The 13,098-nt window shown below is 37.8% G+C and overlaps 1 protein-coding gene across 1 annotated transcript; it reads right to left on the reverse strand.

Moving 5' to 3' along the window:
• Positions 1-178: 178 nt before the first annotated feature.
• lhfpl5b (LHFPL tetraspan subfamily member 5b) lies at positions 179-12,873 on the reverse strand. Its single transcript, XM_061969654.2, has 3 exons — positions 12,462-12,873; positions 5,198-5,434; positions 179-189 (listed from the first exon to the last, which is right to left on the reverse strand). Exons 1-3 carry the CDS (start codon positions 12,868-12,870, stop codon positions 179-181), a joined length of 657 nt encoding a protein of 218 aa, XP_061825638.1. The 5' UTR covers positions 12,871-12,873.
• Between the last annotated feature and the right edge of the window lie 225 nt (positions 12,874-13,098).

Below are 13,098 nucleotides of genomic sequence, written 5' to 3' on the forward strand. Positions count from 1 at the left end.
AACTGCTGTGTCCATTCTGCTTCTTCATCTTGAATAGGTTTTTCGTGCCAAAGAACTGCAGTGTGACTTTTCCATCTTGTTTTGGTTTAACTGAACTGTACAGCTTTGTTTAGATGATGATCCAGTAGAATGCTCTATAAAGCATCTTTGAAGGTCTTCAGCGTGCATCCAAGGGCCTTTAGGGGTTTTCTGTGAAATGAAAAGATGATGTATTAAAAATAGGACAACAGTTATTTTCTGTTAGTAACTAACAGTTGTTTGTAATTTAGTGTTAAATCAATTTGGTCTATTCAATATCTCACAAGACACAATCTTCTCCAGGGACAATACACTTTAGAGTAGTCAGTGTATAGTTTGTATAGGTTTGCTATCCACTAAAAATGACCCTACATTCAGCCATTATTGTCCCTCTTAGGTTCACCGAAGACTACATTAGCTGCAGTTGTGGATTTTCCTTTGTTTTTATGTAGCATGGCACTGGAAATGTGTCCTTCCTAGCAGGGCCGGCCCCTGGTTGTTAAGAGCCACAACGACTAGGGGGTGCCACATGATTATGGTGATCATCACTGTTGTCATGCTCTGCAGGTGTTTACTTGTCCTACATTCATGGACTGAATTACATCATGGATACAATTATACTTTGTCTTTGCTAAACTTTTATTCAGTAGGGAGCCAACACATTCTTTGTAATAGTTTGAGTTTGGCTTGGCAGCATCACAGCGGCGTCCATTCAAAAGCCCATAGAAATCCTTTCTAATTTAGCATCGATTTGAACAACATATTTATGGCCATATTTTGAAAACGACCGTATTATTTAAGTTTATATTATAGCCGAACCCTTGCCCTTATTATATAGTGTCTAAGAAATATTTGTTTTTTCAGAGTTTCTGCCCATTGACTGTGTTATTTACTTTTTCAATTCATGCCAAAGCGGCATGGCAGTTTTGAATACGTGTCACTGCATTGGGCAATATCAAACACTTTCCTTTTCCTCTTGGACCTATCAATCAATTATTGCACTTTTTCATATTAACTTTGGACATTATATAATACTACATTATACTCACTCGGCTGCAGTCAGCCCTTTACTGTAGCCCCAGCACAGGGTAATTCAACTAAATTGTTCTGGGGGCTTAACTTCCAGAAAGCTCAAGATCGTGGGTCGGACTATATGTCTTATTTTGTATATTCTGAGAACCAACGTCCTCTGCAGTGGAATTTTGATTTTGGTCTATTTATTTTGTCAAAGTCGCATTTTTTGGGGAAATTTATTTGATAAAACCCAACACCAAGAATAGACATTTGAAAGGCAATTTAAAATAAATAAATCATCAATCAATCAATCAATCTTTATTTATATAGCCCTAAATCACAAGTGTCTCAAAGTGCTGCACAAGCCACAACGACATCCTTGGTACAAAGCCCACATACGGGCAAGGAAAAACTCACCCCAGTGGGACGTCGATGTTATTGACTATGAGAAACCTTGGAGAGGACCGCATATGTGGGTAACCCCCCCCCTCTAGGGGAGACCGAAAGCAATGGATGTCGAGTGGGTCTGACATTATATTGTGAGAGTCCAGTCCATAGTGGATCCAACATAATAGTAAGAGTCCAGTCCATAGTGGGGCCAGCAGGAAACCATCCCGAGCGGAGACGGGTCAGCAACGTAGAGATGTTCCCAGCCGATGCACAGGCGAGCGGTCCACCCCGGGTCCCGACTCTGGACAGCCAGCACTTCATCCATGGCCACCGGACCTGTGCCCCCCCCCCCCTCAAGGAAAAGGGGAGCAGAGGAGAAAAGAAAAGAAACGGCAGATCAACTGGTCTAACAGGGGGGCTATTTAAAGGCTAGAGTATACAAATGAGTTTTAAGATGGGACTTAAATGCTTCTACTGAGGTAGCATCTCTAATTGTTACCGGGAGGGCATTCCATAGTACTGGAGCCCGAATAGAAAACGCTCTATAGCCCGCAGACTTTTTTTGGGCTCTGGGAATCACTAATAAGCCGGAGTTCTTTGAACGCAGATTTCTTGCCGGGACATATGGTACAATGCAATGAGAAGATAGGACGGAGCTAGACCGTGTAGTATTTTATACGTAAGTAGTAAAACCTTAAAGTCACATCTTAAGTGCACAGGAAGCCAGTGCAGGTGAGCCAGTATAGGCGTAATATGATCAAACTTTCTTGTTCTTGTCAAAAGTCTAGCAGCCGCATTTTGTACCAACTGTAATTTTTTAATGCTAGACATAGGGAGACCCGAAAATAATACGTTACAGTAGTCGAGACGAGACGTAACGAACGCATGAATAATGATCTCAGCGTCGCTAGTGGATAAAATAGAACGAATTTTAGCGATATTACGGAGATGGAAGAAGGCCGTTTTAGTAACACTCTTAATGTGTGATTCAAACGAGAGAGTTGGGTCGAAGATAATACCCAGATTCTTTACTGATTCGCCTTGTGTAATTGTTTGGTTGTCAAATGTTAAGGTGGTATTATTAAATAAATGTCGGTGTTTAGCAGGACCGATAATCAGCATTTCCGTTTTCTTGGCGTTGAGTTGCAAGAAGTTAGCGGACATCCATTGTTTAATTTCATTAAGACACGCCTCCAGCTGACTACAATCCGGCGTGTTGGTCAGCTTTAGGGGCATGTAGAGTTGGCTGTCATCAGCATAACAATGAAAGCTAACACCGTATTTGCGTATGATGTCGCCTAGCGGCAGCATGTAAATACTAAAGAGTGCAGGGCCAAGAACCGAACCCTGAGGAACTCCGCACGTTACCTTAACATAGTCCGAGGTCACATTATTATGGGAGACGCATTGCATCCTGTCAGTAAGATAAGAGTTAAACCACGACAAAGCTAAGTCTGACATACCAATACGTGTTTTGATACGCTCTAATAAAATATTATGATCGACGGTATTGAAAGCAGCGCTAAGATCAAGAAGCAGCAACATAGATGACGCATCAGAATCCATCGTTAGCAGTAGATCATTAGTCATTTTTGCGAGGGCTGTCTCCGTAGAGTGATTTGCCCTGAAACCGGATTGAAAAGGTTCACAGAGATTGTTAGACACTAAGTGTTCATTTAGCTGCTGTGCGACAATTTTTTCGAGGATTTTCGAAATAAAGGGAAGGTGGGACACCGGTCGGTAGTTTACCATGAGGTCAGGATCAAGGTTAGGTCTTTTGAGAGAATAAAGAATAATGAACAACAGGCTGAATAAGTGTATGTTATATGAGGCATAAATAACCAACTGAGAACGTGCCTGGTATGTTAACGTAACATATTATGGTAAAAGTCATTCAAATAACTATAATATATAGAACATGCTATACGTTTACCAAACAATCTGTCTCTCCTAATCGCTAAATCCGATGAAATCTTATATGTCTAGTCTCTTACATGAATGAGCTAAATAATATTTGATATTTTACGATAATGTGTTAATAATTTCACACATTAGTCGCTCCTGAGTATAAGCCGCACCACCGGCCAAACTATGAAAAAAACTGCGACTTATAGTCCGAAAAATACGGTATTAATAATAATAAACATTATTACACTACAAATGGAGCAATACAAATACCAATAGAAATAGCACTATTGATCATGAATAATAACAATAATTACCTCTATTATCAACAATACAATTGTTCAAATGCAACAATACATATACAGTATGTAATAATAACTTCAATTGCGAAAGAAAGCCGATAAAAGGAGGGGAAGAAAGAGAAGCCAACTATATTAACCTTGTTGATTGTTATAGTAACAAAGGTTAAGCTTTGTCAGTGTGCCATGTGTTACCCAGTTTCCCCTAGGGCAGGGGTCGGCAACCTTCAGCATACAAAGAGCCATTGGAGCCCATTTCCCCCCAAATAAAACCCACCTAAAATGACGATAACACCACTTATAGTTTCCTTAAACTTGTGCTATAGGACTTATGAAAATAAACACTTATTTAATGTATTTCTGGGTATAACGAAGCAAATCATCAAATTATTTTGAACATTAGAAAAAAAACACACTGTTCCTTCCCTTATTAATGAATAAAAAAATAAAAATCAACTCATTCCAATGTTCTGAAGGCATACGACTGCGGCATATTCATTTGACTAAAAATTTAAAACAACTACCTAGTCATCAATAAAAACAGCAAATTAATAAAAATCTAAATAAATAAAATGTTTCTCTTTTTTGATCCGTCCATTGGTAGGGGTTGACCGCTAAAAACAATACAATTGCATGGCAGCAATAGATGTCACATACATTTCCTTCGACAATGTATTAAAATCTGTTTTATTTTCATATGACAAGATCCCAGAACTCTCCAAAATAACAACTGTTGAATTAAAATAAAATAAATAAAATGAAATATAATAAATCATCCATCCATTCATCCATTTTCTACCGCTTAATCCCTTCGGGGTCGCAGGGGGCGCTGGAGCCTATCCAGTAACCATTATTTGTTGACATTCGGTTTCAAAGCCAAAGGGAGCCACGGCGGAGGCATGAAAGAGCCGCGAGTTGCAGACCCCTGCCCTAAGGCAACAACGTTAATATATGTTTGATGAAACGTGATTATATGCATGACTGTATGTATGTATATGTACTTGTATATGTACAGTATGTGTATATGTATGTTTGTACAGTGAATGTATATGTACATGTATGTGTATATATGTTTGTACAGTGAATGTGTATGTACAGTATGTGTATATGTGTTTGTACAGTGAATGTGTATGTACAGTATGTGTATATGTATGTTTGTACAGTGAATGTATATGTACAGTATGTGTATATGTATGTTTGTACAGTGAATGTATATGTACAGTATGTTTATATGTATGTTTGTACAGTGAATGTATATGTACAGTATGTGTATATGTATGTTTGTACAGTGAATGTATATGTACAGTATGTGTATATGTATGTTTGTACAGTGAATGTGTATGTACAGTATGTGTATATGTATGTTTGCACAGTGAATGTATATGTACAGTATGTGTATATGTATGTTTGTACAGTGAATGTATGTGTATATGTATGTTTGTAAAGTGAATGTATATGTACAGTATGTGTATATGTATGTTTGCACAGTGAATGTGTATGTACAGTATGTGTATATGTGTTTGTACAGTGAATGTATATGTGTCCCCTTCTCAAGTTTAAACATCTCCTACCTGCCCCCTCCACCTCAAAGTCTTCTGGCAGCAGGTTGTCCTGCCGGTTACCAAGAGTGAAGGACAAAAAGGCCAAGAGAAGTGCGTCCAGGATGCTGATGATGGCCAAGATGTAGGCCCAGCGCACCGTGCAGTCCCCCAAGCTGTACTTGTCAGTCTTTTGGCCACACATCTGCTTCACCTCCGGGGCGTCCCAGCCATCCGGGTAGATCATGCAGCCCATCACCATCAAAGCAGCTGCGGGGGAAGTAGAAGAAAAAAAAAAGGGAGCAAGAAGGCATTGTGTTGCAGTAATTATCCCTTGTGAACACTTATGTTGATAAATGTTTATTATAAGGGGGAGCTTTGGAGCCCCAGCTGCAGGATAAGACATAAAACATCCCCATTAAGGACTGAAAGTTGTATTTATGGTGCATAAGAGGAATCTCACTGGTGCTGTTTGCATGATGTACTGTATTGGAAGTTATTCAACGTTAAATAATTTGCTTCATGGAGGTTCATGCCAGGTTTATGCTATTATCAGGCCGATATTATCGGCCGATAAATGCGTTAAAATGTAATATCGGAAATTATCGGTATCGTTTTTTTAAATTTAATTTAATTTTATTTTATTTTTTATTAAATCAACATAAAAAACACAAGATACACTTACAATTAGTGCACCAACCCAAAAAACCTCCCTCCCCCATTTACACTCATTCACACTCATTCACACAAAAGGGTTGTTTCTTTCTGTTATTAATATTCTGGTTCCTACATTATATATCAATATATATCAATACAGTCTGCAAGGGATACAGTCCGTAAGCACACATGATTGGTCCACTAATAGTACTAACCTTTAACAGTGAATTTGACTAATTGTCATTAATTACTAGTTTCTATGTAACTGTTTTTATATTGTTTTACTTTCTTTTTTATTCAAGAAAATGTTTTTAATTCATTTATCTTATTTTATTTTATTAAATTAAAAAAAAGTACCTTATCTTCACCATACCTGGTTGTCCAAATTAGGCATAATAATGTGTTAATTCCACGACTGTATATATCGGTTGATATCGGTATCGGTAATTAAAGAGTTGGACAATATCGGAATATCGGATATCGGCAAAAAGCCATTATCGGACATCCCTAATTATTACCAGTATTAAAATGTGGTTGTCTTGCACTTTATAGCTGTTGTTTTTTTTATTTATCAGAGCTAGTTTTGCTGGCATCCTCATGTTGCATTGATGTTGGAGGTGTACATATATTGTTCAGGGGACACCTGATCATATTTCATGTAAGCAAAGCTCCAAGAGAGGTGTCAGAAACTCCACACCATGCACAAACCCCGCCTGCAACCTGAGAGGTGATCAGGCACACACACACACACACACACACACACACACACACACACACACACACACACACACACACACACACACACACACACACATGCACACCCGCCCGCACACAATGTTGATTGCAACTTATCTTGTAATGTATGTATAATATTGTCTGCAAATCTACATCTGCTTTTATGGTGCTTTCCTTAGGACAACAGAATAAAATGAGCTATTCTCTAGCTCATTCTAGCCCATTTGCTGTGATGCTCAGATGTTGATCAATATGCATTTTCCTAATCAAACAAAGTTATCCAGAGAATAAAAGAGGTAAAACAACAAAAGACACAATTACATTCCTAAATACAAACGTCCCAATGACAGTACAAACGTGTATTCTTGGTCATCTGCATCAATTTAGTGACGTGTCATCAAAGTATAAAAATGCATTTCTGTCAATATGCATCATCAAACATTAATTAAAGAAAATGGATTGATGTTGATGGTCCAACTCATATTGACTGCACACACAAGCTATGGAGATGATATCAGTAGAAAAAAAATGGCATTTAGTGTAGATAATGAGTTATAGCTTGAAATATGATACCCAGTAGATTAATTTGTTTCAACTGTTAAATGAACATAAGATATGTCTTCTTTAATCATTGTGGTAATTATTGGATGCAATCAAGCCAATTTGACACTATTGCTTTTCTTTACTTTGTGATGGCAATGGAAATGAGTGTTACTAATAGTGATTTTTTGCTTGTTGTTTTTTTTAATTTTTTTAATCACTATTATGTTGTTATTTTTATTAGTATTGATACTGTTGTAGATATTATTCATTTTTTGTTTGAGCCTTTTGGATTTCTTGTGTCGCCTTTGTGTGTCTGCAATTGCTCTGTTGATTGCTATTCCGAGTGTTGCTGGGCTGTGACTGGTTTGGAATTGGAATGTAATTATTACCGTATTTTTCGGAGTATAAGTCGCACCTGCCGAAAATGCATAATAAAGAAGGAAAAAAACATACATAAGTCGCACTGGAGTATAAGTCGCATTTTTTTGGGGAGATTTATTTGATAAAACCCAACACCAAAAATAGACATTTGAAAGGCAATTTAAAATAAATAAAGAATAGTGAACAACAGGCTAAATAAGTGTACGTTATATGAGGCATAAATAACCAACTGAGAACGTGCCTGGTATGTTAACGTAACATATTATGGTAAGAGTCATTCAAATAACTATAACATATAGAACATGCTATACGTTTACCAAACAATCTGTCACTCCTAATCGCTAAATCCCATGAAATCTTATACGTCTAGTCTCTTACGTGAATGAGATAAATAATATTATTTGATATTTTACGCTAATGTGTTAATAATTTCACACATAAGTCGCTCCTGAGTATAAGTCGCACCCCCGGCCAAACTATGAAAAAAAACTGCAACTTATAGTCCGAAAAATACGGTATGTATTATTTTGTTGGACTGATTGATATTCTATGTGATTGTTTTAAATAAAATACATATATTTTTAAGTCATTATATTCAATAACGCAGCCTTATTAATACTGTATGTGTAGTGCACTCCTTAGTTTTTATTTTTATTTTTTATTTTTCTCTACTATTGTTGTATTACTTGTCCTGTTGACTTTGTTTGGTTTTTTTAAAAAACTTTTTTACACCACAATCGTTGAATTTTTCCCAATGTGGGATAAATGCATGCAGTCCGGGATAGTAGTGTCATTAAGTACCCTCAATGTAATGATAGCTAAAGTAATAGTGCAGAATTTTATTGAGGTGTTGCTATTAATACGGCACCATTTCTATACACAAGATTCCTAAAGGGCTTCCATCCCACCCTAAACCCATCGTCGCTGCCCCACACAAAACTAATTATTGCATCAATTTGGTTGAAAACATCTTTTTAAAACAACAGCAATTTTGGACTTTTTTAAAGACGGCATTAACACATCTAATACATATCTATATTACCCCCCCCCCCCCCCCCCCCCCTAAAAATGGTCTTTTTGTTTAGAATAAAGCAAGGTTTTTTTTATTACCAATAAATTCAATATCAAGTGGCCAGAATATGTATTTAAATACTCATATAACCTACCCAGCAGTCACAAGACATTAAAACAACGTTGAGAACTTGTTGAATTAGGTCCTAATGTTGACCAAATCAAACATAGCGTTGGAACAACATGCTTTTTGAGGACGTTTAATCAATGTATAGTTCTGACGTTGATTTGACCATTGAACTTTGGTCATTTCCTAACCAATGTTCTACAACACAAACACAACATTGAAACAACATGCTTTTTGACAACGTTTATTCAATGTCGGGTTGTACGTTGATTTGACCATTGAAATTTGGTCATCTTCCAACCAACAACGTGGATCCAACGCTAGACATCAATTTACAAATCCAACTATTTTGCAACATTGTTTCAAAGTCAGTTTTAAAGGACATGCATGTTTAATCAATGTTGGATCAATGTCTTGTGCCTGCTGGGTGTTATGATTATAAATATGTTACGTTTCCCTTTACTTCCAAGTGTAAAGTAGAGATACATATATTATCATCAGTGGATAATACAAATCAGGGGTGTAAAACTAATTTTAGATCGGGGGCCAAATGGAGAAAAATCTACTCCAAAGTGGGCCGGACTGGTAAAATCATGGCATAATAACTTCAAAATAAAGACAACTTCAGATTGTTTTCTTTGTTTAAAAATAGAACAGGCACAAATGTAGAAATCATAATGTTGTTGTTTTTTTTCACACTTACATGTTGCGGTTAATAGTATTCTATTTTTTGTTGTTGTTATTTATCCTTTCTGAATAAATGATGTGATAATGTTTATTAGTCAACTCATTGGTGTTAATTTTCAATCTATCATGATAAAAAAATAATATCAAAATCAAATTACAGGATGTTATTTATGTAGTTTGGTCATTTTCCTCGATTGGTGCACTAACATCATGTGGTTTATAATTTTTTTTTACACATGTAGCATCATCTACAACAGTGGTTCTTAACCTTGTTGGAGGTACCGAACCTCACCAGTTTCATTTGCGCATTCACCGAACCCTTCTTTTGTGAAAAATAAAATGTTTTTTTTTCAAATTCAAGACAAAGTTATATGTTTTTGGTAACACTTTAGTATGGGGAGCATATTCTAAGTAACAAAGACTTCAATTATAGTTTTTTGGACACTAGGGGAACATATTCTAAGTAACAAAGACTTAATTTAGAGTTATTTGGTTAGGGTTAGGGTCAGGGTTAGAGGGTTAGGGTTATAATAAGGCCATGCCGAATAAGGCATTAATAATTACTTAATAATGACTCGTGAAAGCCAATATGTTACTAATTTGCATGTTAATAAGCAACTAATCAATGGTGAATATGTTCCCCACACTAAGGTGTTACCATGTTTTATTACTGGTGCACAAAATGAACTGTGCATGAACATCACCTTGTTCAAACAACAAAACCAACACAGTGCATAAACTCACAACAAATTACACACCTGCAAATCAGTGTGAGTTCTGCTGTTGCCGTATCTGTAATACGCCGATAGGGAGAAGTTTTTATTTACACGATGAGTCGGGTGTGTTTTGACCTCTGCCGAACCCCTGAGCCCGACTCACCGAACCCCTAGGGTTCGATCGAACCCAGGTTAAGAACCACTGATCTACAAAGATACATAGAATTGCTATTGCGACATCTAGTGGACACATTTAAAACAGCTGTTTCTTTCATTCAAAAATGTTGGCTCATTTTTATACTTAGCAAACTCATCCCGCTGGCCGGATAAAACCTGTTCGCGGGCCTGATCCGGCCCGTGGGCCGTATCTTTGACACACCTGATACAAATCATAATAACACATTATTATTACCATACAATTATTAGTGCATCTCCTGGGAATCAAGCCTCCCCCGTCTTTAAAAACGAGTGACATCTCTGTTTGTACCTTTAATCGAGGGTCCTTGAACGCACCACAGTTATTGGCAAAGAGATGCAAAAGTGAAATGTATACCATAACTTTCCTCTATGCTGCCATAGATGTATTTATTATAGTTTTTAAAACATGTTTCCTATTGCCTCGTTGAGCTTTGATGACGTTATGACGTCATGTTGAGTGAAGTGTTCCAAGTTTGCCACTCTATCAAGGTGGATATAGTCTTAGACCAGAGGTGTCAAATTCAAAGCCCGGGGGCCAGATGTTGCCCACCACTTCATTTTATTTGGCCCTCCGAAAGCCTGGAACTGTAACTTTTCTTACTAAATCTATTCTTTCTTCTATTTTGGGAGGAAAAAAATATATGTACTCCATGTAATCGCAACTGATGTTAACTTAATTATTGTCTATATCCATCCATCCATTTTCTACCGCTTGTCCCTTTTGGGGTCGCGGGGGGTGCTGGAGCCTATCTCAGCTGCATTCGGGCGGAAGGCGGGGTACACCCTGGACAAGTCGCCACCTCATGCAAAAATATATTATCAAACATTCAAAACCATTTTCTAAATAGAAATAAATACTAATAATGATTTTAAAGCAAGTTATCCATCAAATTGTGCAATGTAAAAGTAGCAATAGATTTCATGCTAACATAGTGAAATTTACTGTGGTTTTTTTTACAGCATTTTTCTCTAAATGAAAAAAACTGTACTTTTTTTTTTACTGTAATAAACTGTGGTGCCGTTTTGGCATTTGCAGTAATACACCAAAACATCTACAGTTGTTGATTTGCAGTAAACAAACAACAAAAAACAAACAAACTGGCAGTTCAGGTGCCAAAATTTTACTGTAAAATTGCAGTTTTTTTCCCATCCATCCACCCATCCATCCATCCATCTTCTTCCGCTTATCCGAGGTCGGGTCACGGGGGCAGCAGCCTAAGCAGGGAAGCCCAGACTTTCCTCTCCCCAGCCACTTTGTCCAGCTCTTCCTGGGGGATCCCGAGGCGTTCCCAGGCCAGCCGGGAAACATAGTCTTCCCAACGTGTCCTGGGTCTTCCCCGTGGCCTCCTACCAGTCAGACGTGCCCTAAACACCTCCCTAGGGAGGCGTTCGGGTGGCATCCTGACCAGATGCCCGAACCACCTCATCTGGCTCCTCTCGCAGTTTTTTTTATTTACAATAAAACATTTTTTTATTTTTTATTTTTTTTACCATAAAAACAGCAGTAGTGTTTTTCCATTTACAGTAATATACACTACATTTTGAGGTGAAATTTTTACAACTTATCATAATTTTTTTTTTTACATTATAGTTTCTAAAAAATATACTAAATGCATTAAAAATGTGTGTAAGTAAGTAAGTAAGTACATTTTATTCATAAAGCGCTTTTCACAGATAAAATCACAAAGCGCTGTACAAAACATAGGTGAAGTGAAACAACAATTCAATTAAAACAACAGGGGCAACATCATAAAAAGGATACAAAGTGGATTAAAAAATGATAGTCAAAAGGTACATTAACTAAAAGCTTTACTAAAAAGAGAACTTTTCAAATGTTTCTTAAAAAGTTTCAACACAGTCTAGATCACGGAGGGACTGCTGCAAATTGAGAGTTTTTGGGATCTTTAGAAGACCCTAGCCTGAAGAAACTAATAATACTACCGTAATAATAGTATTCACTGTTAGAAGCGGCCCTCTGGGGCCAAACATAACTGCGATGTGGCCCTCGGTGAAAACGACTTTGACACCTTTGTCTTAGACTTTCTTCATTTGTTTCAAGCAACCTAACTATTGAATTTTCACGACTGAATTGGTTTTATATTAACATTTATGACGTCTTTTATTTTTTAAACATTTTTATTTATTTATTTATTTTTATTTTTTTTTTACAACTTACATATTTAAAGAGCAAAAAATATTCAAACTTTCAAAAAAACAAAAAAACAACGTCTATGAAGTTTACCGGAGGCCAGCTGCATCCAGGCGCAGATCTTGTAGACGCTCCCGGCGTTGCAGAAGAAGAAGAGGCTGAAGCAGACGGCGGTGCCCACCACCAGCAGCACGGACGTGCCCACGAAGAACATCGCCGTGCGGAAGGCCGGGGACGGGATGGAGCTGAAGTCCAGCACGCTGCCCTTGCAGATGAGCTCCGTTGTGAGCGCGTTGCCGATGCAGTAGTGGAAGAGACCGAAGTAGCCTGCCTGCGGGGTGTTCACGCTGTCCCCGATCCAGAAAGGCTGAATGAAGACCACCGCCGTGATGATGACGAAGCACATGGTGAACACGGCCCACATGACGCCGATGGCCCGGGAGTTCCTCACGTAGTTGGTGTGGTAGATTTTGGCAGCTTCCTTGGCCGGGAGTAAATCCATCCTGCTGATCGTCGATCCACTTTTTAACGAGTATGGAACAACTTGTTGCTGATACCGCTCCTTTGCAGCGACTGACCTCTGTCAGCATTCAGCACCATGGACAGCTCTGTGACGTCACACACCGTTGCCACAGCAAAACCGTGGCAACTTTTTTTCAAACTTTTTTTTGCCAACAAGTACCACCTCAGAAAGCTTTCGGCCACCATAATGATGACCGACTTTAAAACA

This window comes from Nerophis lumbriciformis, linkage group LG01, assembly GCF_033978685.3.
Source record: "Nerophis lumbriciformis linkage group LG01, RoL_Nlum_v2.1, whole genome shotgun sequence".
Lineage (NCBI taxonomy): Eukaryota > Metazoa > Chordata > Actinopteri > Syngnathiformes > Syngnathidae > Nerophis > Nerophis lumbriciformis.